The 27880-nt window shown below is 42.6% G+C and overlaps 1 protein-coding gene across 1 annotated transcript in view; it reads right to left on the reverse strand.

Annotated features, from left to right (window-relative positions):
• TNFSF11 (TNF superfamily member 11) overlaps nucleotides 1-27880 on the reverse strand; it is a 136372-nt gene that overhangs the window by 23493 nt on the left and 84999 nt on the right. Inside the window, exon 3 of the mRNA XM_086933442.1 lies at nucleotides 4802-4847. Coding sequence (XP_086789568.1) covers nucleotides 4802-4847 — 46 coding nt within the window. The remainder of the gene's footprint in view (nucleotides 1-4801; nucleotides 4848-27880) is intronic.

Below are 27880 nucleotides of genomic sequence, written 5' to 3' on the forward strand. Positions count from 1 at the left end.
ATAAGAACAACCACCCTAGCTTCAAAAATCTTGCAAAAAGGATGTCTACAGGATAGGAAGCCTAGCTATCCCAGCCTTCTGGCAGAGGTAACTGCTACCAGGAAATAAATGTTTTCAATGTTAATGATCTAATGTCAACTGATTTGAGAGGATCAAAGGGAGAATCATTTGTAAGCTCTAAAACTAATGACAAATTCCTACTAGGAAAAACAGGAGAGTGGATGTGATTAAATGCCATGAACAAGACCCTCATCATCTGCAATATTCCCTCATGTTCCCCCAAAGGCCTTGATCGCTGCTCAGTGTATCTTCAATGTTGCGACTTTCAGACCCAGGTGAAAACCATACTGGGAAAAAGAAAAGATATAATCGAACCCTGCTATTCTAGGGTCAAACTGCCTAGCCAGACACAATCAACTTAGACATTCACCAATGTCTGGTGTTGGACTTTAAAGTGAATTGTCTCCTGGATGCACACTACGAACACGCCTACACAGTGCCGGGATCCAAGAGAAGGCCCTGGACTGGACCAAATCCTTCCTCTCCGACAGAACTCAGTGCATCCGCCTCCCACCCTTCCGCTCCACCGCCACTGAGATCATCTGTGGCGTACCCCAGGGCTCTTCGCTAAGCCCAACGCTGTTCAACATCTACATGGCACCCCTCGCCCACATCGCCAGACAGCACGACCTCAACATCATCTCCTACGCTGACGACACCCAGCTGATCATCTCTCTCACCAAAGACCCTCACACCGCCAAAACCAACCTCCATGAAGGAATGAAGGCCGACGTCGAATGGATGAAGAACAGCCGACTGAAGCTGAACTCCGAAAAGACGGAGGTCCTCATCCTCACCTCCACCCCTTCAGCCTGGGACAAATCCTGGTGGCCGACATCACTGGGAACAGCTCGACACCCACCGGCCACGCACGCAACCTGGGAGTCATCCTCGACTCCACCCTCTCCATGTCTAAACAGGTAAACGCCGTCTCCTCTTCCTGCTTCAACACTCTCCGAATGCTCCGCAGGATCTTCAAGTGGATCCCCACCGAAACGAGAAGAACAGCCACCCAGGTCCTCGTCACCAGCAGGCTGTACTGCAGAAACGCCCTCTACGCAGGAACGTCAACCAAGCTCCTGAGACGGCTGCAACGCATCCAGAACGCCTCGGCGCAACTGATCCTCAACATCCCCCGCTGCAGCCGCACCACACCCCACCTGAGAGACCTACACTGGCTCCCCGTCAACAAGAGGATAACCTTCAAGCTCCTCATCCACGCACACAAGTACATCCACAACGCCGGCCCAGCGTACCGCAACAGACGAGCTTCTACACCCCTACCCGCAAGCTCCGCTCCGCCGGCCTCGCCCTCGCCACAGTCCCACGCATCTGAAGAACGACCGCTGGTGGAAGATCCTTCTCCCACCTCGCCGCCAAGACCTGGAACACCCTCCCCACCAACCTACGGCAGAACCAAGATCTACTGGCCTTCAGAAGACTTCTCAAGATCTGGCTCTTCGATCAGTAGCAGCACCCCTCCCTCCCCCCCCCCCCCCCAGCGCCTTGAGACCCTCACGGGTATGTAGCGCGCTTAACAAATGTCCTGATTGATTGATTGATTGATGCCTGAAGAGTGACTACCACAGGCTCTGATAAGCCTCTGGAAAATAAACCCTACTATTCAATCGCCATGCCACCAATTTGAGCTTCCCTGGGTTTGTCTCCTGTAATTTTGAACAGGTTAGTGGAGATGTAACCATGGGAATGAGAAACTCCTGACACTCCCACCCCCAAATAGCTATCAGGAGAGGAAACTAACAGTAGCTCATCCAAGTCAGGGAAATTATTAACACTGTTCCTCTCTCATTCCTTGATTCGGAATTTGAGACCAGAGGCAGGCGAGAGGATCTACCCCTAAGCTCCCTTCACTCTTTACCTCAAGCAAAAACTCGCCACTTGAGCTTTGAGGGGGAAGCAAACAGAAACTATCAGTCAATCCCCTTTCTCTCAAATGTGAACAAACATCACTGTAAACAAAACTCCTGGTACACAGGAACACTCCTGCTCAGACTGTCGTCAATCATGTTGCACACTGTGGACAGCTAAAATTAAGATCTGATTCAGTTCTATCCAAGAACAAGTTTGATCTGGGATCCTCCTCTTTCTCCCATCTACAGCAGCCTTTGACTCCTTCTTTAAAACTCATCTGAATGCAAATTCCAATTCTTATAGGAGCTGGATGTTTTCCCCTTTTACCGTAAGGTGTGGTTTCTGTTGTTGGTTACCTTGGTTATCATGTCATCCAACTGATTGCCAAAAAAAGCTTCCTGCCATGAAAGTGAATCTTCAGATGGCTCAATCTTCTACTACTTCATCCACAAGTTGAATTTAGCCAGAGCAGTTGCTGCTTGGAGTGCCGAACAATCTTTGCACTCTTGGGTTGCCACCAAAAGTTTGTTCAAGTTTCTGGCTGGAGATTCATTAGCGAAGGCTGAATAAGTACCTGCTTTTATTCACCAGTTCTCTGCCGCAAAAGCCCATTTTGATTATCCCCCTTCTTGTCTACAGAGTTTGCAGGAGAGAAAACAAAGTCTTTTTTCACTGTGGCAAGGCTGTCATTCCCATAGGAAAACACTGGCTTTCACTAAAACCACTGCTAGTACTTCACTGCATTTTGGGAGCAACTAGAAATAAGGTTCAAGGACTCATTTTACCAGTAATTTAACATAATGGTCAAGTTGGATTCTGTATTATTTGTTAGAAAATGTTTAGCTGGGAGAACAGATGGGGGACCGGGATCAACCTGCCAAGCTGATCCTGCAAGGATGCAATGCCACTGGGACAAAGATTTAGGTTTCTCTCGCTACACTCTTCTTGCAGCAGCAAATAATCAGGCAGGACCTCACAGTAAAGGTCTCTGGCTAACTGCGTTCAGCCTTACCCTGCTGGAAGAATTGGCGCTCCGAAAAAGTGACTATGGCCTGATTTGGATCTTGGTGGACAGGTTACTCAATCCCAATGGTGACAGATATTCCATCTGCCAAAATAGAAATCCCATAGGATATAATGGAATTTATATTTTGGCGGACAGGATATCTTTCAATGGGCCTTATAACAATGGCGGTCAGACGAGCGTCCGACCGCCATTGTTTTGGGCACGGGACCGTCCGACAAGGTGTCAGTCAGCGGTCCCAACAGCCCAATTACGATGTGACCGCTGTGGAAGCAGTCGTAAAATGCTGTTTACCATTGTGGATTGAGCAGCGGCCCAGGAAAAGAACAGTTGCACAAGCCGCAATGTTAAAGAGCATTTTTCAAACATCCATGCACTGTGTGCCAGCTACCATGTGGCACCAGGCACACAGTGCATGGATGTTTGTGGAGTGGGGTGGCCACTACAGGTGCCCACAAGGGGGACAGGAGCCTTGCTATGCGCCCCCAAAGTCCCTTTCCAATAACCCTTCCATGGCTGTCGGAAATAGACATCATCATCTCTACGGCGGTGCCTTCACAGGCACCTCCTTCATTGTAGAGACTATGATCCGACCAACACACTGACAGGCTCCTTGAACTTGTCAGAAGGGTCAATCATGAAACAATCCCTCCTCATCCTCTGGAACCACATACTAGGGAATCACAGATTTTCTCTGATGTGTTTCAACGCCTCATGCCCATCCTCTCTGTGAATACACTCTCTTGACAAAGAGGTACTGGTTAATTTAGAGATCACCTGAGATGAGGCATCCTGAGAAGATGCACCACCGTTTTTTGAATCCTTGGTTTTTTTTGCTTTGTATGTCTTCTTCGTAATCAAAGCCTTAGAGACAACTGATTTAATCATTTTTTGGGAGTTCTGCAGCCAAAATAATGGAGGAACACCTGGAGAAACCTTAGAAGACCCCAAAGTCCTACTCCGTCTGATTGGTAACAGCTCCTCTTTAGATAAGGAAACTGACGAAAATTGCCTTTTCATATAACCTCTTTTGCTCTAAATCCTGTCAATCACTGACTTAATCCCATAAAAAAGGGCTATGTATCCCAAAAAAGTTCCTTGAAACACCAATGGAGGAACACAAGTCTTCTATTGCCCCATGAATGTCCCACAGTTATGCCATCAATCAGAAAAAAAACTGGTATAAGCATAAAAGATATTAGTCCAATAAGTGACTTACATTCTGCGTTGTGGCAGCCTATCGGCTTTGAGAGAGCACCGCTTCTCCCTGTATGCCCTCCTGCTCACAAAGGCCTACCAACTGGAAACGCCTCCTGACATGGAAACTCAGTCCCAGCACCACAGGACCGGCCACGTGCTGTCCTGAGAGCTATGTGTTGGAAACCATTCCCGTGGCTTCATCCAGCACCGCAGCGGTGCCCCAGGGAGAGATGGCTGCCCCTCAGCATTTACTAGCCCTGCACCAAGAACTTGCAAGTGTCTCCACAGCCACATCTCCACACATGGCTGCTCCGACACGTGTGTTGATGCAAAGTAAAAATAAAACACCTGGGAGGAAATGGGCCTTTTATTTGCACTGGTGAGTGGTGATTGGTGTCTGTAGAGGTAGGGTCCCCTGTTGATGTAATAAATGGAAGTGATGGAGGGAGGGAAAAGGGAGTAACTAATTTATCAAAAAATCTTAGCAATATATAAAGAAACTTATAGCGAAAATACACTTTCCGGTATCAATCTGAACATTCAACCACCTTACAACCTTTTGTAGAAAAGTCACTAGGTACAAGCGGAGCTGTGGAAACATCCTTTCATGTAACACCACACACACCTAATAAAACTACTTCTTACCCTTCTCCGAAGTTGACTTTTGTTCCTTCAGTATACGTTCTACTTCCTAGAAGAAGGAATAATAAAAGCGGTTAGGTGAAATAGCTCTCTGTTGAGATTGTGAATAAAAACATCTAAAAACGAAAACACATATACATTTGTTTAAGTCATTTAGCAACAACAATCTTACTTTTTGTGTATTATTTACCTTTTAGTAAAGGCCAAAGAAATCTGTTCTATGGGGAAAGGTAACGAGTTTGTAACAATTACAGGTGTGTTTGTGCCGCACAAAATACCCCAAGGTGGTCTGCTGTAGACATCTGTTTGCACGAACCATATCACGCTTGAATCCTAGTGTGCAGAACTGTCACCACTTTTCTGGGGCCTCCCCAACTTATATTGCGGAGAATTCCTGGCAGGTTCACTAATTGTTTGAGATTATTATCTTGTCCATCAGCGAACATACTCTTCCAGAAGTGGGACACATACATACAAATTTGAGAGGTAAGCTGCATAAAATTTGCCACCCACATAGTACCAGAAGAAAGCTTGAACCAGCACTGATTAAATCATTTATTTCTGCGCTTTGATCTAGCTTTTCGTTTTGCAACAACAAAACTTACGGCCAGCCAGCATGTTCCTCTAATTTGGAAAGGCGTGTTAAGGTTGATGTGGCGGATGTTTAGTGGACTAGTGCATTATGTTAAAATAAGAAAGTTGCGAGAAGACATCTCTCCTATTGGGGTGTGGGGGGGGGGGGTGAGAATTCCTTTCCACCAGGTGTGCAAACCGAAGACCACAGATTCTCATCGTGGAGGAGGGGATTCAGCCTTTTGTCTCTTTGGGTTCGAAGAACTGACCATGTTTGCTTATAGTGCGTCAAAGCTGCAAAATTGTGGTAGCAAGCACTACATTCCTCGAGGTACCTTGGTGTTTCTCACAGTAGCTGATTTACTCCTTTGGCTTCATTCACCTGGTGCTGTATTTTGATGTCAGTAGGCCCGATTCACAGAACTTACTTAAGACAAAATGCTAAACTTACTACCATTTTGGTATTCACAGAAGGCACTTATTCATTTTGGTATTCACAGAAGGCACTTACTCATTTTGGTATTCACAGAAATTAGGAGTCCTAACTTTAGGACTCCTAAATGCCTTCTGTGAATACAGAGAGTCTTAAAGTTAGGATTTTTCTCAGTTTAGGATTAGTAAAGTTAGGACTCCTAACTTTAGGACTCCTAAAAGCCTTCTGTGAATACCGAAAGTCTTAACGTCAGGCTGTTTCTCAGCCCTATTGTGTGCTGTCTTTCATTATAAGGTGCTACAAGGGACTTATTTCAGAAATGTTTTCTCTTAGTCAACGAGTGGTATCGCAATTTCACACTCTTAAGTATCCAGAGGATATCAAATTTGTTTTGAACACAGCATAAATGCATGGAAGGTAAAGATAAAACAGAGCAAAAGAAGGGAAGTTTGTTTTGAATCAAATCTTTACTTTGTAAAAGTGACAAGGGATGTGAAAACACAAATTAATTCAAGCAAAAGAATTAATTTGTGTTTTCACATCCCTTGTCACTTTTACAAAGTAAAGATTTGATTCAAAACAAACTTCCCTTCTTTTGCTCTGTTTTATCTTTACCTTCCATGCATTTATGCTGTGTTCAAAACAAATTTGATATCCTCTGGATACTTAAGAGTGTGAAATTGCGATACCACTCGTTGACTAAGAGAAAACATTTCTGAAATAAGTCCCTTGTAGCACCCTATGCTTTGAACCATATACTGCCCAAGCCTACAAGGGTTGATTGGGTTTCCCCTGATAAAAATCTCGTCTTTCATTATAAGACGCACGCAAAGGCCAATAGCGCGGCACAAAAGGAATCAGACATGCACAAGTGTGTGCGATTCCTAGATCAGTGCTGAAACTCCATTTTTCAGCTCCTAAATGTCTCGTGCTGCGCAAGCATTGCTGCACAATGCACTGCTAGGCGCGAGACCTAAAAAGACATGGTTTGGGGGATAGGCCACAACTTTGGTGGGATTTCATAGAGAGCAAAATCTATGCCGTTTGCTGAAAGACTTTAACTTAGAGTAGGTCAGCAATGTGATTCTTATGATTTGATTAAGCTAATTCTCCTAATTAATTATATTTTGTTTTCTGTAATGATTACTTTGGCTATTGAATAAATGTTTAAAAGAGATTTGTGTCTCAAACTTCTCTTTAATGTTTGTTGATTATTGTCTGATGACTTACATTGAGAACTTTCAGTTTCCTTCAATTTGACTCTCCAGCATTAATTAATCTGGTATATTGAACAACACTAAGAACAGCTTCTAAGTGCTTTTAGTTGTGCACCACACAGTTGCACAGAATCCTCTGAATTCAGCAAGTGAACTGCATGTTTGGACTTATCAGTGCAGCTTCTAGTACTTACAAAGAGCGTTATCAATAGGTTTCAAGCCACAACGAGGCTTGCAATACATTCATGTGGGTGTCTTACCTGTTGTGGACCCTCTAGGTTCTCTCAGCCTTTTCAACCTTCAAATCTACCAGCAGAGCGCCAGCCTTTCACTAACTGGGGTGAGTACTAGCTTTGCGAAGCCGTGATCCACTTTTGTTGTGTTGCAGGCTCACCTGCTTGGCAGTTAGCCATAAACTTATAGAAATGGAAAGTCATAGGTGTAGCTAGTACCCTACCTTCTGAGAGGCAAGCCTACCTTTTGATATAAATGTGTACTAAGAAGTTTGCTTTGATTATGCAGTGAATTATCATAAAGTGCTGAAGTCTCGAAGCAAAAAGTCATTTTTTTCCCCTGCAGCTCCCGTCCGAAAACCCCAACCCTATCTGGTGCTTCCCTGTTTTAGTGTTCTACCGAATTCCCTATTTATATAAAGGAAGTTGGTTCACTGTCTTTTTTAGATCTATTTACATTACTCTTGAGTGCATATATGCAACATCCAATTCAGTGGGGGATAAATTATGGAGCAGGCCTTTGCTGGGGAGATGCAATGTAAATAGATTTAAAAAAGACCGCAGACAGGACTATGAATACTGGTTCTTGTATAGACCAATGCCCCTTTACAATAAGGAACAGTGTGTATATTTGAACTCCTTGATTTCTCACTCTTTTTTCACGAGCACTACCCCTTTTTCCTTTTCCTTGTGCAACCTTCTCTGAAATGTACATGGTAATCACATTACCAAATGCCTGATGTTTGTATTTCGATTACAAAGAATATATGAATAATAAACCTTCCTAAGTAAATCTTGTGTGGTTGTAGTTTGTATAAGAATACTGGAGGACTCTCCTGTTTTACTAGGGTGTGTGTACCAGAGTGGATTGTATACATTACCTCAGGTTGACCCTCCTGGTAACCCGTATATCATTACTTCCTTATTTAAATACCTCCTCTAAACCAGTCAAGGATCAACTTTCTTTATATATCTATGTACCCAGGTCCTGTGACGTTTATTGGGTTACGCCATTATTTCGTAATGGGAATTCCCTATTTAGGCCGAAATTGCCTGTTTTTAACATTTAAAATTTTGGAAGATTTCTGTTAATATCCTGAGGTTGCACACTGCAAAACATAGAGTAGATGCAGGCTTCGTCTGGGTCCTCTACCCTCTGACTCTGAGTGTGTCAGGCTGAAGGAAATGGGTTATGCTACATGATTGGATTCCAATTCATTTCAATGAAGAAAAATCTTAAATGCTTTTTCATGCTCTCTACTCTACATCCCTGCTAGGATACACATCGCTAGGAGATGCACTGCTTCCCATTGCACAGGCCGTGGGTTAGGCATGGAAAAGCCGACAAAAATAACACATTGTTTGGGTGAATAATAAGGATAAGGGTCCTGAGCACAAGTTACGGGCTTTGACATATCTGTGCAGGGCGGAAGAAAGGTAGTTCAAGGAGAAGCCATTTATGACTCTGAAAACCACGATCAGAAAGACAGAACATAATCTTGCCTCTATCATAGCATTCACGATTAAATGAAAAATGTCAGGTAGGCAAATGTTTCTTACCCAGAAACCAAGCTTTCAATCTCAATGATTATATGGTGGAGGGCTGACTATTTGCCTCATCTTACTACCACTTAGTTTAGAACTATGAGGCAGATTCGGTACTCAGTATTTAGCCCAGTGTCAGATATTGATGAAAGGAAAATAATTTCTGGATCCAATCTTACGTTTATTCAGTTTCTTACCCAAAACAGGCTGTACTCTTTAGAAATAGATTGATTCAACTGAAAAAGAAGTTGATCTCTGAAAACCACTATCCATAAGTTTTGTCCTTCATCAATGGAAAGAGTAAAAAACATTTATGATTTTTGATGACAATAACCTTTTTTGAGAAAAGACAGGCCATGGAAAATGTGTTAAAGAGGTCATCTTGCCTTTATGCCCTAGATCTAATGATCAACTACTTTTCTAACAGACTAGAGATATAAACAGTAGTATATTTGAATCCACTGAAAAAGATACAAACCTACTGCAGCTATGGTTAGTCACCAAAGAAGATGTGGGGTGTCTTGGCAATCTCCATTACGAGTAGTTGATTAATCCACCAAACATCCTGCTAAATATTTGAAATCCATGCATAGCGCAAGTCTAATTGTGTGCGGGAGTTGGGAACACATTACCCTACCTGTGACTTGACCGACAGGCCACTGAGATGCAAACAGCAGATGAATGACCAAGTACAATGTGCTCGCCAAACGGGGTGTTCAGTACTTGCTGAGAGTGAAGTCTGATTGTGTACCGCAGAGGAGTTAATTACTTGTGGGTGATCAGGGAGAGAGCATCGAACACATCATGTGGAGACACTGGGAGCACTTGGGCTGGCCGGTAGCGAAGTGCGCTCTGTGAAGCCTCTGGAGACCTGGACCACTTAAGATTTGGGTGCGGTTGAAAGAAGTAGGAGCCTGGAATAGAGGCCTCTGGCGTCCTGGCACGTCTGGAGAAGTGAGTACCCCTCAGCCTGTGGACCCCAAAATCTGCTCTGAAGAGGGTGGGCAGAGATCTGAGGAATCCAGTATGGGCCTGGAATGAGGGGCCAAGAAGGTACAGCAAAAGAGAATGGACAAGTACCCCTTCCTTTGAGGCATGTTGGACACCAACACTGAGGAAGAAAGTACAGGCAAGGATGAGCCAACATTGCGCTCAGGGACTTTCAAAATTCTTCTCTGTGGAGGAGACATAGGGAAACCCTTGCAGAATAATACTTCTAACTTTACTACTACTAAACTGAGACAAAATCCTAACTTTACGACTTTTGGTATTCTTAAAAGGCATTTAGTAGTAGTAAAGTTAGGAGTCCTGACTTTACTACTACTAAATGCCTTCTGTGAATACCAAAAGCAGTACGTTTAGGATTTTATCTCAGATTAATTCTGTGAATCGGCCCTACCATGCTTAGGGGAGAGAGCACAAGCACTTTAGCACTGGTCAGCAGTTGTAAAGTGTGCCGAGTCCTAAAACCAACAAAAACAAGTCCAGAAAATTGACAGAGGCAGGCAAAATTTGGGGAAGTCAACCCTAAGGGTGTCAGGTCTAACAGCTCTGGTTACCTGGCCCTCCATCTACAGAATGGGGGTCTGGTAGTCCTTGGAGCAGAACTCCTTCGATGACCAAAAGGAATTTTATTAATGGGAGTAGATTTTAATCTTGTCATGGACGTGAAAGCTGACCAGAAAGATCAAGGAGGATGGTAGTGGGAGCCCACAACTCGAAATTTTCGGAGGATTGGTAGATATCTGGAGGTGCCACACCCCAGGGGCACCTTACTTTTCTTTTTACTCAGGAGCCAATGATTCTTACTGTCAGATGGATTAATTGTTCATGCAGGCGCTGTACAAGTACATATTTTGGGGTGCTAGATTCCTGACCACTGGAATTTCTGACTATTACCAATTTTTGGTTGAACTAGGGCATCAGAATCAGAAAGGATATCACAGCTGATGTATGGACTCTTGGTTAATGTGGAAAAGGGAGGTGTTGAGGAGCTTCGACTCACCAACATAAATACAGTAGATTCTGAGGTGGTCCTGTGGAAGACGTGCAAAACTGTGCTCTGGGGTCAGTTGATCTCCCTGACATCTGCCTAACATAAGAATGTGTGAGAGAAAATGAAACAAGGAGTGACACACATTCTGGATCTAGAAGATGAGAATATAGCATAGGCTAATGCAGATCTACATCACTAAATGGAACTTACAAAACAGGAATATCTGGCATAGGCCATAGTCACTGCTCAAAATCAATTGTTAGCTACCCAGCTGAAATTGTAAGATGTGGGTAACAAGGCACATAAATTGTTAGCATGGCCAGGAAAGAGGGATGAAGGAACTAGATGGTGTTTACTGCTGAATACCAGGTGGGTTTGACGGCGACATAGAATGCACATATAGTGGTGGTATTTGCTGAGTAATTGGGTACTCTGTATGCCTCTCATGGAGAATGTTTAGAAGCGAAGACCCAGAGACCCAGGAAAAATTTTGTGAACATAATCTGCCGTGTTTGGAGCACCAGAGCACCCTCCGTGGTCAACAGCTGCATTTTACAAATTACATACATAGATGTGTTACAAGAATAAAACACCTTTGGAGGCCAAGATCGGGAAGTTGCATGATAGCTAATAAAGCAGGAATATGGTCAGATATCAGCTCAAGATATAAAGTCAGGGTGATAAAACTGGGAAAGGAAATAAAAAACAAAGAAGATTCCAAGCCACAAACAGACTACAGGTTAGATTCTTATATTTGCACTGGGACCTAACCAGAAGCGGACGAATATGATGAGATGTACATGTAACACTTGTGCATTTAAGGGACCTAGTTTTCCTGTTCAGTCTGCTCCTCCTTATTATTGCACTTAGCTGTTGGAATCAGTTGAAGTTTTAAATGTCTCTGTGTAGTGACACATTTGACTGGGATAAGTCATATTTGTTCTCTAGGAGGGCTCCTTATGGTCGGCAAGATTTTGGTGACCACTCATCACAACATACTGATGACTCACTGTGTCACCGGGGACGATTTTGATTTGCTGCAACTTCTTGGAATATCTCTACATCTATCTTGGCTTGTCAGTTTTCTATATCTCTTAAGACATAGGCAGTTATCCCAGAAATAAAGTCCATTGGGTCCATATCTAAATGGTGCAAAGTCAAACTTGTGTCATCTTGGAATGGGTAGTTTAAAAAAAATGGTATACTCAAGAAACCGTGAATATCACTATAGAATCAAAAAGTAACAACCTTGGAAGGAAAGACAAAAAGTAAACTAAAGGGCCACCAAAAGAAAGCACACACAAACAACTTTGGAAAAGTGGAACAGCTTCCTAGCAGAAGACACTTGAAGAAAAAGTAATGTATCTGGTCAACCAGCATTACGTAGACAATTAAATGAGAAGTAACATGATACATATTCCAGTATATTTACTGAAGGAGATCAAGTGTAAATATGCGATTTGCAAAGAGAAATACTAAACGAAATTGAGAACAGCCATACACCAGCAATTGACCAACATCAAGACTGAAGTGTTTGCTACAAAAAAGAGAGCTGCAATAATAGTCATAAAGGAGAATGATACTCCTAATCTGTGTTTGCCATTAGACTATAACATGTCAAATATCTAGACCTCAGGGTTGCACTGTGAAGGCAGCTTTGTAAATTGAGCTCTTTTCTGTGAGCCATGCAGTTACAGGATGAAGAAGTCTTGCACATACTTTTTTATGTGTGCGAGGACATCCACAAATTCATACAGCAACCAACTTAGAAAGTCAGCCATACTTTCCACAAACATTTATTGGTCTATTCTATGAGAGAAGAATTAACATGAAAAATAGCTGCTTTTTTAAATCCCTGTTTAAAGACACTGATGTGTCTATGGGCATGTTTGTCATGAAACTTCGAAGCTTTCTTGAAAACCGAATATGAGAATTTATGAAGAGTAAACATTATTGTGTGTTGCACCTGAAGAGAATCTAGTTGATGTAACAGTGGCTACATAAGCTAATGATGTGAAATGGAGGCTGCTAAAAGGATCTCACCCGTTAATCAGAGCAAATGTAAACAGTCATTTAAGGTTCAAAATAAACAAAAGTAGTCGAGAAAGAAGCCTCATAAGCATGTAATGTTTGAAATGTGATTGTTTTATACTTCCTACCAGTAATCCTCCAAGAATGTGTCTGCATAACCATTGGTCAATCGTGCTGAAATACTTCACAATTAGTCAACTTCAGGCTGTTTGAAAGTCGATGGAGTCCTTGAGGAAGTACAAAGCACGTAGATATGACAAGCCAGAGTCCTGGGCAAGCCAAGTTGCAACGCCAAAGTACACATGGTCAAGTCACAAGGACTCAATGGAGAATGATGTGGATAAATCTGTGGAACTGGCAAAGGTGATACTTCTGCTTGGCTGGGGACCAACAAATGGAAGATGCCATGCAAAGAATGTCAAAGAGTCATATGAGGAGCTCCTTGACATGCAAACTATGATGAATAAAAGAATATTAGAAAATGGACATCTATCCATGACTATACAGCTCAAAGACCTATCCCAATCTATTGTTTATTTAATTGCAAAGTTTTATATAGCGCTGGCTAGACCCGGAGGTATCAGAGCGCTTTACATGAGGATCAGCGAGTTACAGGATACATAGTTATATCATTTGAATCAGCGAGTTACAGGTTACATAGTTACATCAATTTGAATCAAAGAATCACAGGGGGAGGAGGGAGGGAGACACGAACGGGGAGACGACGAAAAACAATGTCAGATGACCGGCTGGGTAGGTGACGGCCAAGGGGCCAGACTCCTCTATAGCTGTATAGGACAGCTCCATAGGGCATCGGCCAAGGTTGCTCGGGCTCCGCGGTAGGTAAAAACAGTTTTGAGGCCCGCCCAGGTGGTGTCGTCATAGTTCCATCGAAGTGGGAGGGAAAGAGACACAAACGGGGAGACAAGGAAAAACAATGTCAGATGACCGGCTGGGTAGGTGACGGACAAGGGGCAAAACTCCTCTACAGCTGCATAGGACAGCTCCACCAGGCATCGCCCAAACTAAACCAGGTAGCTCCATCGGGCATCAGACAAAATAGTTCAGTCTCAATACATTGAGATAGGAGAGAAGGAGAGACATAAATAGAGGGAGGATGCGGGAAGAGACAACAGGAGAGATGAAAGGAAGTCTGGCTAAAGATTGACTGGGTAGGTGACGTCTAAGGAGGGAATCTCGGACCTGTCTCCCCTATAGCTAAACCAGGTAGCTCCATCGGGCATCAGACAAAATAGCTAGATCTCAAATGACGAGGGAAAATTCACAGATAAACAGGTTGGGGACTGAGGGCCAGGACAGGTGAGGGCAGAGGTCAGTAGCAGGAAAGTGGAGAAGAGTAGAGCAGGGAGGGGTAGGGGTGGGTAGTTCGGTAAAAGTTCCCCTGGATCTGCTTTGAATCATTATTAAAGCAGGTCCATTCCTTATCAGGCGCCATCTTGAGGTTAAAACGGAGGGTAAGATTTTTTTTGCCAGTATCCTGGTGTTGCTGCGACCGGTTGGAACGGCGACCACAGCGTCAGACACTCCGGACCATCCGATGTCCGTAGATGGTTGAAACAGTTGTTTAGGTGGGGAATTAAGTGCCTCACTTAGTTGACGAAAGCGGGGCTCCAGCGGAACAGAGGCTCCGAGCAGCCAAGTAGGAACCTGGCTCTTCCTTCTCTTCCCTGCGGTGATATCCCAGAATGCAGCACTGAAGCATGGCCCTGACATTTATGGTAATGCGTCCCTCAGTTAAATATACTGGCCGAGGAGGGAGACAAGCAGAACCTTGCTGTGCCTTGGGAGTGTACTCTACCATTTATATGAGCCATAGATAACGTTTCTGGTGCCATTTCAGGAACAAGTGTTCCTAGTCTGCAAAAACAATCCTGCTGCGACACCCTTTGCTTAAGGAGCACACCGAATACCTCCAATAATGATCACGCAGCTAACAGGCAATGAACAGCATCCCCAGTAGAGTTACTCGATTTTCATTATCCTCGCGTGTCCGCCATTTTAAAGTCAGGCACAGAACTGCGATGATGAAGCAGATACTTTGAGCGGTCCCACTCTAACCTGCTCTCGCAGCTTCTCCAACCACCATCCAAGGACGACGGGCAAAACAGAGATGCGGTAACGCAGAGCAGCCTTCCAAAAGCCTAGGAGACTGACTCGAAATGAACTAACACATCTGGGCATGTTGGTAAGATCTGTGTGACACAAGGTCATGTGTCCAACTGCTGATAACCTAGGTTTTTGATATTACAAGCCAATAGCTTGATAATACAAGTCATAGGTGATTAGTAAATATCTAGTTCTTTCAATATGTACCAAGTAATGACTCTGTTTGCAGGATCAGTGTCTGGGGGCACAAACAGCCTGATAGATATGGAAATGGCATACTCATAGCCAAAAACAGAAGCCTGCAGGATGAAATGAAGAAGCTATGGTGATTAATGCACGTACACACTATAGAAGCTACCCTAAAGTTGTGGTTACTTCCACCGAATTACAGCGTCTATACAATTACTCTATAATAGAAGTTTTAGACACATCAAAAAATGATATAAGTCTGTCCTCACACACCACTAGGTGTAATGTTTCACCATATGCAGCCCTTACGCTCTAAAATCTATGTTTGATAGAGAGCGGGCCTACACCTGTAGTCAGGGAGACACTTCTAACAATAAGTGGGGCCTGTGAGAATAGTAAATTAAAAACCAATGTGGTACCCCAATACACATTTAATCGTAGGGTGTATCACTTGGCATTAAAATGCTGGAATGTGGGGATTAGGGGAACAATAACCCCATCACCACTGTGAAGCCTCTAGTTCCCTCCCTTGGATATCACCAGTGTTCCTGTGTGTAAGAAGTTATCAGCTGTCAAAGGAATATACCGCACAGTACAAGTAACAGTGTGCAGATCAAATATGATAAATCACCCAGCATATTATTTGTGCCACAAAGCAGAGGAAAAACAAATATAAAAGTATAATTTGATTTGTACTGTTCCTGTTTGGTTTCAGCAAGTGTAATTGTAGTTTGGCACTGTAAATCATTATCAGTGGGTAAGGATTTTCTTCTAACACCTAAAGTGTAAGAGATGGGCCTAACTAATTAATGTTAAAACATCGTTCACCATGCCATTCCAGTTCTGTCCATCAATAGTTCTTTTTGCATTTGTCACCACGAGTGGGACGGGTATGCTCAGACGTGAGTCCTGTGCTCTCCATGCCACTGGAATCGAGCTATCCTGGCTGAAGAGGGGTGAAACCCCTAAACCGGTCCTAGGATGTTTGTTTCCAGTCCAAGGAGGACCTGGCATGGCAGTTCGAGCTGGACTGTTCCCATTGGGTGCAGGGTCAAGACTGATTTGCATATGGCTGGGCCCAAACTAGAATGGCATGGTGAGCAAAAAACGATGGATTTAGACCCAGATCTCTGTACTGGGGTGAATGTACAACATTGTTCTGCATTCTGTCCATCAATAGCTCTTTTTGCTTTTTTGTAACTAATTATTGTTGGTCACTTTTCTATCATGAATGTTAGGACTTTTTGCAACTGAAAGAAAAGATTAACAAAATAAAACAGTGTTAGACCCCAATCGCTCAAAATCTTTCATGCGTTAAAGATCCAATGAAAATGAGACCATTTCGTAACAGTATGAAATATACAAAAATTAAGCGCTTTATTTAGAGTTTGTCAAAGGGGATCATATGTCAGAAGCGTGGCAGACGGCCCATCCTCCATATTAAAAGTGCTTTATAGATGATGCCACTTATACGGCGATGGTATTTCCACCTCGTTTCGACTGACTATCTCCTCTGCCCATCCTTAAATGGGGGCCTATATTGAAAACATGTGTACTGCTTGATTCCATTTTAAGTTATTTTTTTGGGCCTGTTTGTGAATACTGGAATAAAAACTAAACATGAAACGAGCCCCTATTTAATTTGAAAAATAATAACTCTTCAATGAGGAAATGTGGTTCTCTGCGGACGTAGAACTGTACCAAATGAGTAATATAGGTAGCACGTCACAATTGAGGTCAACCACACACAAAAAAACAGAGTTCACCTTTTGATGACCCACCAATAGGGAGGATATTACTCATAGGTGGTGAAAATTATAAACCAGAAAAGAAAAACACTACATTAACCTAATGGGAAGATTACACATGTTTTCAACTAGCTTTAAATCGTTTAGAGAAAACAACATTTGCATATTTTCTAATACATGACAAGTGATTGCATCCTATACAGCGAAGCTGATGTTGTTGCCTTGTTTCCTGTGAAAGCAACTCCTGGAAATGTTTTACCAGTAGTCTCAACATCCTACATGCTTTGAAAAGGTCAGTCTATCATGATCAATTGCTCACTGCACTTGCATCAGTCTTCACTACTCAACACCTTCCTCTTCAAAGGACTCATCCTTCTGGACCTCAAATATACATTCATCATACCTATTCCAAAGAAAACCACTGCTGGCCTTGATAATCTGCCTAACTATCGATCCATCTAACACCTACCATGTGTTGCAAAAGGGACTAGAAACAGGCAACACTCGCCACTTATCGTACCACTTTAAGCCAAACTGCATCCAAAGGCCATCAATCAGACTTCTGGGCCCTGTTGGTGCACAGACACCATATTATTACACGTCAAATAAGAATATTCAGCTAACAATACCAGAAGAACAGAAGTCAAAGCAGAGAAAGTGAGAAACAAATCTAATCACCATTTCAGAAGTTTTTTACACCAATGACCATCAGGGGCCGTATTACAGATGGTGCCCCAGGGGAACAACTGGCGTTTGTGACCGCTTTGCGTGCCCCCGGGGTACTTTGGTATTATAGAAAGGGACGCAGATGCTTGTGCGTCCCTTTCTTCAATGCTGATAGCGCTGGAGCACTTAAAGCGCCAGCGCAATCTGCAGGGGGAGATCCCTCATTTGCATAGGGGCATGCCCTATGGAAATGAGGGAATTCCTTTGACTCTATGCGCGGGGCCAGCACTATATTACAGATGCGGGTGCAGAGTCAAAGAAGCCCTCAGGAGGCGCACTGACAGTGTGCCATTTCTAAAGGTGGTGCACTGTCAGTGTGCCTCCTGACAGCAGCCCTCTGACAGGGAGTAAAGGGGGTCCCATGCATGCAGCCTGCAAGCGGATCTCTAAACCCCTTTGAAAGTGCAGGTGGGTGCCGCCTGCCCTGTGAAAACACGGAGTGGCTGCTCCGTGTTTTCACGTGAATGCACTGCTCCTAGGGTAATGTGAGTTTGCGGCTGCCCTGGGGGCAGCGCATACACCATAATGGGGGGCAAACAGTGATAATGTGTAATACAGCCCCAGATACTACCAATTGGATTGGCTATATATATCTGCAGGCATCAGTAAAACAGCACTGTATGGTTTGAACCATTCCTTCAAAACCATACCCATTAAGTATAAAATAGATCCCTTCCTCTCCAGAACATTCAACCTCACTTCAGGGGTTGCCCATGTTGCCAACACTGTCGAATGCTAACAGGGACCACTTTGCTGTCATCTTAAACTCCTACAAGATTGGATGCCACGTGTACATGGACAATACCCCTCTCCATCTCAAGCTTGTAGCTGAGCTGTTAACCTTTACAACTGGTATACATGTTTTTCACAGGTTTAGCACTGACAAATGTGCTCTCTTTTATTGTTGAGAAAACAGAAGTCCTCCTCGTGGTCCCTGCCAATACAGTCCGATTACCTTAATTGTGGCCTGTGGATTTGGGCATGCCCATCATCCTAGTGGTTAAAGTATGTAACTTTGAAATGGTACTTCATTGAGGCATGATCATTATGACCTCCCCATCTCAAGTTGCCAAAACAATATTCCATCCCTTCTTTCACCTAAATAGGATTTGCCATTGTTCAAAGAGCTCAGAATATTACCCTAAAGCTTACAGTAGCAATCTGTCTGAATCACTGTAACAGCTTATAAACTGGTCTCGCCAAAAATCACTCTCAAAACTCCTAAGAGTCCAGGACTATACATGTCACGTGTTCTTTGACTTAAATGATTACATCACTTTAGCACTGAAATGCATTTATTGACTCTAAGTTAAAGAATGGAACATTAACATACAAAATCCCTGGTTTTAGCTGCATTGTGAATACTGGTATATACAATCAACCACAAACATTAAGTCTGTCAATTAGAATCTACTGACTAAACAACCAGCCAGATACAAGAAATTTGAATAACTGAGTCAATCGGTAGAAAAAGCTTTATTCGAGTTATACACTCATAAAAGCACACACATATAAATTCATACATTTTTTTAAAACTTCAAACATTCAGTAACAATCAGTTTATAGTTAAAAATACATAATACATGAACACAAAAAGTTGTTACCAATTAGGGTAAGAAAAGCTTTTTCATAGTATGCGGAAACTAAATGTATGTTGAGATGTAAAAACCTCCGCGTTACGGACCATTTCCAGTATTTACACACTAAAAACTCATACTATACATGTTAGCCGCAATTTAAGGTTAAAATTCATATATATCTCCCAGTAGATGTTTGCAAGGATAAGTCAAACAATGGAAAATGTAAAATTCAAAACACATTAGAAGATAGAGCCCTCCTCCTTATGGACCATGCCCACCCCAGATACTTTGCCGTTCCAGTTACGACGGGCATTTCAGTGGAGGAACAAATAATTCTCAACCCCTCAACACCGCTTAGGACACCAAGGTTCCTACAAACTGGAGCCAACCAGGATTTTCTTGGATTTAAATAAGCCTCGCATAGGAAAAGAAAATGTGCAATACTTTCGTTGGGGGCCCCACATGACGGGCAGCACGAACTACTACTAGTTCTCCAGCTGGCCGTCAAACACCTCAGGGGGAGAGAACCTGCCCTTAACTGGAAAAATAATTTCCTGTCTAGTGGAACAGTTATACTGTCCCAATACTTTTCTAGGGATGGTCTCTGTTTAATTTCCAAAAATCTACACCCCATGGATTCAGAGTTTACACTCCTCCAGAGTTTCTGATCGATGTGGTCCCAATATATTTCTTTGATACTAGATTTACTGGGGAATACTTCCCCAAGGGGGTTGTCCCATAGTTTGGAGAGCCCAAGCTCAGCAAGGACGTCCCTTAGCATTTTTAGCCATGTAATTTTACGAAAAGCATCTGACTTGGCTAATGCTAAGAACCCCTCTGCGTAGTGTCTTATTTCCATGGTTGTCCATAACCGTCTCCAATAGAGGATAGGCCTCAGTCGGGCACGGTCACTAAGCGATCTTCTGCCTAGATCAAAACCAAGCGGAATTAATGGGGTACTTTGGGGGAGACTAGTTATCCCTCTCAAAAACCTGTTCTCAGATCTTTGAAGGGTGGTAAGACTCTCAAAGCCCCAGACTTCAGCCCCATAAAGGGTTGCGCCCAAGGCTTTTGCGTCATAAACCATGAGAACAGGTTTTATAGGCCTGGTTTTGGATTTTACTTGCTCGACCCTGAGGGCTCCTGAAATCTGCTGGTGTTTTAACCCCGCCTTCTCTATATGTCTTGACCAACCAAGTTTACTTGATATCTCCACCCCAAGGTATGTAAAAACATTTACTAGCTCTAATTTAATATTGTTCAAGAAAACCTTGGGTTGGGATTGGCACTTTTGCCCAAAGGCCATCAACTTGGTTTTATTTACATTGACCTCAAGTCCCCGTTCTTTGCAGAATGAGTCAAATATGTTCAGGGCTCGCTGGAGACCCGATGGGGTCTTGGATACGATCAAGGTGTCGTCAGCGAACATCAGAATTGGAACTCTGATGCCCGCTAACGAGGGTGCGTCAACCATTGCCTCCAAAATCCTATCTACAATGCCATTAATGAACAGGGAGAACAGCAGGGGTGCCATTGCACATCCCTGCCGTACCCCCCGCTCAACTGGGAAGTTGGTGGTGGATTCCCCATTCCTCCCCCACTGGACCTTAGCATAGTTGCTTTCATGGAGACGCATTATCATTGTGAGCAAATCCAGTGGGACCCCTAGCTTAGACAGGACCTCCCACAACATGCACCTGGGCACCAGATCGAAGGCAGCCCTTAGATCTACAAATGCTACATAAAGGCTGCCTTTACCCAGGAGTACAGTCCCCCACCGTAGCATGGTGAAGCGAAAAATTTGATCGACCGTACTGGTTGCACGTCTGAATCCTGCCTGGAAGGGGGATAAGGCATTGTTATCATCTACCCAGGCCATAAGTTTGTCGACCAACATCTTCCCCACTACTTTTTGCATGGTGGCCAGCAAACTTATTGGTCTATAATTTACCGGTAGCGACCGATCACCTTTCTTAAAGATCGGTATTATTATTGCCCCCTTCCAGATATTGGGGATTTTTGCCCCTTTGGCTAGGCCATTTCCCAGCAAGGTCGCGTATTTTGCCCACTGGACCTTGTCGTATTTAAAAATGTCTGAAGGGATTCCATCCAGCCCAGGGGCTTTCCCCCCCTGCAAAGTTGAAATTACAAGTTCCGCGTCCTTGGTCAAGAATAGATCACCCTTGCAAAATACCATAGGGATTGATTCTGTGGGCACTATATCCCTGCTCTCAGCATACTGGGGTTTAAAATACTCGACCCACAATGCCTCATCGACATTGTTGTCGGGATTTTTGGGGGCGCCCCCTCTTCCCCATTTAACAATTTTCCAGAAAAGTCTGGAATCCTTTTGCCCTGAGGCCTCGAGTAGCTCCTCCCAATACTCCTCGTCCCACCGCTTCTTAGCCTTGCGGATGCTATCATTATATTGCTTCCTGGTGGCGCTAATCGAGGCCTTGTCCCTGCTTTTAAGTGCTCTGCCCAACTCCAGTCTAGCTGCCCTACACTGTTTGTTGAACCAGGTCGCCAATGTAATTGGTACTTTTCTGTTAGTCTTCAGTGGCTTGATAAAATACGGTTTTATCAAGGTGAAGAATGTGTCATGTATATCGGTTATTTGGATAGAGCCTGGTATTACAGGATCTGCCTTTTCCATGGCAGCAATAGCATTGTCTACCTCCAAATTAATGGATTCCAGGGTGGCCAAATTGGCCAGGACATATGGCCATTTCACCCTTCTTGAGTCGTTAGCCATAACAGGTACGCTCCCACTACCTGGCACTGGGTTGGCTCGTGCGGCCCTCCACCATGAGTGGGAGACACAGAGGGGGTTATGGTCACTTTCTACTCTCCCCACAATTTCCATATCACCCACGCCACACCATAACTCAAGGCTACAGATGACGTAGTCGATCCTACTTTTATTATGTCCATTGTCGAATGTACAATTGCCACCTTGGTCGCTTTTTGTCCTACCATTAAGGGCCCTTAGCCCATACTCCAAACATAACGCATTCAACAACAATCATAACCGGGCGCTTCCTGTGGAACTGGAAAATTACTATCTCAATTTCAGGAAAGCTTTACAGACCCATCTCTTCACCCTGGAGATTCACTAGTCCAGTTCTATTCACAAATTGTATTTGATTTCACTATTCTTACAGCAAGGGTCCTAAGAATGGATTTGCCATCACCACTACTAGCTTCTAGGGCTCTTACTCAATTTCAAGGCTTGTCATGGATCCATGATAATATTCAGATGTAGGGATCCAATACCTAATTCTATCCTTGCTAGCTGGCTGACTGATTTAATCAGCAGCAGGTTGCCCAAAAAGTCAATCTACTGCAGTTAACTATTCCTTCCTATATATGTACCCATGTTTCAGTAGTGCTTTAATGCCACTATTAGGTGGATAGTTTAATTTAAGAAAAGGATCACATTAAATAAAATATAACAAGAAATATATATGCACACTTTCCGCAATGTTTTTCTCAATTCAGAGACTGAAAGATTACCTGAAGTTTGTATTATTTACAAGCTCCCCCAAATGTATACAGAAAGCTTTAGGAGTCCCATCATTCTTAGCACTTGATCTCTAATAATATATATATATTGATTGTCGAAATGTTGACATAGTGCAATAGAATTGTCGAAATGTTGACATAGTGCAATAGAAATTGTTGAATCGATTTAAGTTCTACATTAACGATGTTTGTTATTGAGTATTTTCTTTATGTCCATTGTGTATTGAAACAGTTGTGGGACTATAAATATGGCAAAAAACAAAATGGTGGTTACTTGATAAAGGCTTACGCCGAAACGCGTCGTCTTGGGTTAACGAGTGCACAATAAAGGGTTTGTGCAGGATTTCCTGGTGTGCCGTCTCTGTTTCCTTCTAATTGGTGGGATCCAGTACCTGCAGACATTAAGGTAGCGGCTGCTGCTACCGACGGCATCAGCGTTGACTGGTCGAGGGTCGTTCGAGCAGCAGTGTGAACATATATATATATATATATATATATATATATATTCCATAGATACATATAATAATATAATCTTTATTCAGCATTTAAAATTATAGCCATAAAAGAGACAATTTAAAAGAAATCACACACAAGTATATGCATGAACCGTAAAGATGCTGGGTATACAAATATAGAAAACACGAAATTCATTATCGCTATTTATCCCTGCTAGATTCCTAAATTCATCACACTCATACCAGCCATTTATTAAGTTTTAAAAAAACATAATCAATAACATCCTGCTTAAAGTTAATTTAACACAATTAGGGCTACACAAATACTTCTAACAACGAAGTAACCGACGGTACAGAGCATACCTAGAAGCCTAAAAATGTGCAACATTGAATATGAAACACCAACGACGAGATAAACAAACAGAAAGCTATTGGAGGATGCATATTATTATCTGAAGTGTATGATTTACCGCAATATAAAAACCATTTACATTATTGTTGTTATATTTACTTTTAAAACAAGAAGAATGGAGTTGCAGTCTATAGGGAACACATTCAGCCGCCAAATACACCTATTAGATAGTATTCGACTCCTACCATTTATATAAATTCAGAACTACTTCTCATTTGTTAATGGGATTTTTGTACCTTCATAAGGTAAGATAAACAGCAGGAGCCCCGTTATCACAGAAATCCAGTCTATTTACGGCACAATTAAAATGCAACTTCCTTACCAACTTTCATAGTTTGATTCATGCCTTAGAATGAGAACACTACTAATTACATTACACTTCAAGTAAAAACTATTTTATACAGTTTCAGGGTGACTTAACATATTTGATACATTCAACTTGAAACATACATATTCCAAATATGAAACATATTTTTTGAAAGCCACCATCGACTTAAACTGGAAAATATCACACTTTATATTCCATTAGCTCGCATGCCAACTAACCAATCAAGGGAGTGAAATATGTCCCTATAAATAAGCAAATCACAATATCGTTTTTGGCAATGCTCAAATACAGCAAACCACTAGACGTTCGACCACTAGAATGCTCAATTTTAGGCTACAATCAAAGAACTGCGGCTGACTCGTTCAATATAGAAATTTCAATAAACACCAGGAGTACAGACCTCATCCAGTGATCATGCTTTGTGGAGTTCACCTATTAACAAGAGGCTGCAAGCATTGTGAAAGATTAATAGGATCTGCAACTCATCTTTTAGGTAAGAAAAAACTTTTGAAACGCATTTCAGTAACTGTTGTCCTTCAAGGAAGTGAACAATCTGAAGCAAATAAGACACATAGGGGTGATACAGAAAAAGCAATTATAAAAATATGTTTTTTATTTAATAGCCAAATATCTGTCTTGGAAAGTATTCAGAAAAAACTTGCATAGAAGCACTAACAGCCTAAAACGTTACGGAATAAAGGCTTCCACTTTTTGGTGGATTGTCTCTAGTCCAAATTTAAATATCAGAAGAACAAATATTCTTTAAAAGTTCAGTTCATCGCAGAAATACCGATGAAACAGGACGCCAAGAATGTACTTATTGAGGTAATTAAAAAACCCGTTATCTAATACAGATACCCGAATTTCAAATCTGTACTTCCTCAAGATTCTTATGCATAAGAGGCAAATCACACTGAAACCCTTGAACTTATCACACTTCTTAGACATAAATAAACCATTTGGAAACCCAAGACCTAAACTCTTAATAAATTTCAATCACTGGATGGCTTACAATGACAGTTAATATATCAAAAAGGCTTAAACTGATTTGAAAAGTGTTGTCTTTTTAATCGCCAAAACCTTTAATGATTTAAGCAAGATCATATCTTAGCGATCGCTTTTAGGGAAGGATTTCCATCTTGTCTGACTCAATCAGGATCTTTACTAGATGTATCACTTATTCTTAGAAATGGGGGTCTTTAGTTGACAGAGGTAGGTACCTTTGTCCAAGTAGGTACCCTTGCTTCTAGTCTGGTTCCTCTTGAGTCCAGAATTGATCTAAAGTTCTGAGGTTTAAGGTCTACTATTTATACCCCATTTTGGCTTTGTTCTCTTTTGCCAGGGTCTCTGAGCCCAGTCCAAACCAGCTTTGTTATCACTGGTGCAGTATGACCATAGGGGGTGGAGACAGCCTTGTGCAAGGGAGACAAGCCCTGGTCAGGTGCAAGAAAAACTGCTCCCACTACTCTAAATGCAGCCAGATCAGATCTGAGTCCTCCAGGAAGGGCCAGGCACACTTCAACACCCCCAATAGCTGTCTACAATGAATGCACATACCCAGCCCGCATACAGGCAGAGGAACACCAAATGGTTGAACAGGAAAAGGCCTACTTTCTAAAAGTGGTATTTTCAAACACACAATTTAAAAACCATCTTTATTAAACGATGGGTTATTAAATTATAAGTTCCGAGAGCCTAAACTTTATTTCTCTATAAAGTCCCAATGAGAAGTTATACTTGTTAAGATGTTACACAGTATTTCCCATTCTATCCTATGAAGCAGATAGCCTTTCAATAGTGAAAAACGAAATTGGAAGTATGTGGACTTGCCAGGTCGAAATGGCAGTTCACAAATACGCACAGACACTGCAGTGGCAGGTCTGAGATAGCTTTTCAGAGCTACTCATCTGGGTGGCACAATCAGTGCTGCAGGCCCACTAGTAGCATTTAATTTACAGGCCCTGGCACACTCAGTGCACTTTACTAGAGACCTATAGGTAAATCAAATATGCCAATCAGGGAGAACCAATTGCCATAACAATTTACACAGGGAGCACTTGCACTTCGACACTGATCAGCAGTGACAAAGTGCCCAAAGCATCTGAGCCAGCCAAAAATGAAATCCAGCACAGCATCAAAAATACAGGTGATAGAGCCAAAAAGTAAGGGGAAATCCCCCCAAAGATGCCAAGTCTAAAACTAATACTGAACTTAGAAGATGAAGTTAACAAGGACACAGCATCCTGATTATTAAAAGAATGGGAGGCGCTTAAGGTGGTGGTCAGTGAGCACTGCACAGCCACATCAGCCGGGCATGTGTACAGTTAGACCACAAGATTACGCAACAAGAACAGCTGCTTGATACCTTCAATAGGGCTGAGCACTATAATCCTTCTTAGCACCACCGGGCGGCAGCTAAAAGGGAGAAATTATTGGAGTTATTAGAGAGGTACAAAGAGATTTGACTATCCACACTATGTCACCAAGGCACATAATGAGTGGTTCAGGTCTGGAAGACTGCTTACACAGCTTACTAACCCTACTAAATACCAATCCCAGATATTATCCACCCTGGACCCTATGGGGCATGAACTATTCAAACAGGAGGAAATTAATGCAATGTTTCAGGATTATTAGACTCAACACTATGCTGTTCAATCGGGCCTGGGTTTACCTGGAGGGGGCATGGTGGTTCAAGAGGTGAGGGGGTCTATCAAGTCTCTGGCAAGGGGGAAGTTGCCGGGTCCAATGGCTTGCCTACTGAATTTTACTCGACTGTGGGTATCTTGGCTCCTGTATTTATTTATTTATTTGAATAGTTTTATAAAGCACGAACAAGACCCACAGGGGTATCAGAGTGCTGTACAGAGTTGGTGCAAGCAATGGTACAAACACAATGTGAAAGTAGGTGAAATTACAACATGGGGAAAACATTCAGGTTAAGATTAGCCCTATAACACGAAGAGTAAAACATCATAAAATAAAATGCACCAAAGAGGTGCAATACAAATCATGGAATTTTAATAAAAACAAGAGCGAGATCACCAGTTAATGCAATTAAGGTGCCATCGAGGACAAGATCAAAATAATGTAAAAGAATACAATAAAACACATAAGTGTAGTACAACAAGAAATATGGTATTAATAAAAACAAGAGCATGATCACAGGTTGAGAGTGTTAAAATGTGTTCAGCAGTAGTAGTTTGACCAGTTTTTTAAAGGAAGTAGTAGGAGGATTGGATCTGATTTCGGATGGCAAGGATTCCAGATTCTCGGAGCAAGACCAGGGTCACCAGCCCATTTTCCAACCTAGGGATAATCAATTACTATTGACCAAACTTTACAACACCACAAAACACCAGAGACCCTCTCTTCCACCATGTGTTGAGGTCTGATTGTCCTGGTTTCAAACGAGGAAAAGAAGATGACCTTGTTTCTTCCTAGAGACCACTCGCAATCTTTAAACATAGATTGCAAAATACTCAGTAAAATGTTAGTCAACCATCTGCTGCTTCGGTTCCAAGACCTGATACACCCGGATCAATCTGGGATTAGAGCACAGTGCAGCACGGTCCATAATATAAGACAGTTGATGCAAGTCTTGCACTCTTCCATTCGGGAGTAGCCCACAGAATTAGCATTAGCCATAGACATAGAAAAGGCCTTTGACTCCCTATATTAGGACCTCCTGTATACAGCTATGGCCAGCATAGGCTGAGAAGGGGGTTCCTTAACAAGACAAAACTGTTGCACATGGCCCAACTGCTCGGGTTATCTAGAGCCCCTGTGCTATTCAAAGAAGCATCAGACTTGGGAGTATTCTGTCTCCAGTACTGTTTGCGATATCGGTTGAGCCCTTGGTGTTATTGCTCAGGCAGGATAATTCCTTTCACAGGCTGTGCCTAGGTTTCCCTCCGTTCTATATTACACTATACACAAATAATGATATACTGCTATATCTCCA

This window comes from Lissotriton vulgaris, chromosome 8, assembly GCF_964263255.1.
Source record: "Lissotriton vulgaris chromosome 8, aLisVul1.2, whole genome shotgun sequence".
NCBI classification, from domain to species: Eukaryota; Metazoa; Chordata; class Amphibia; order Caudata; family Salamandridae; genus Lissotriton; species Lissotriton vulgaris.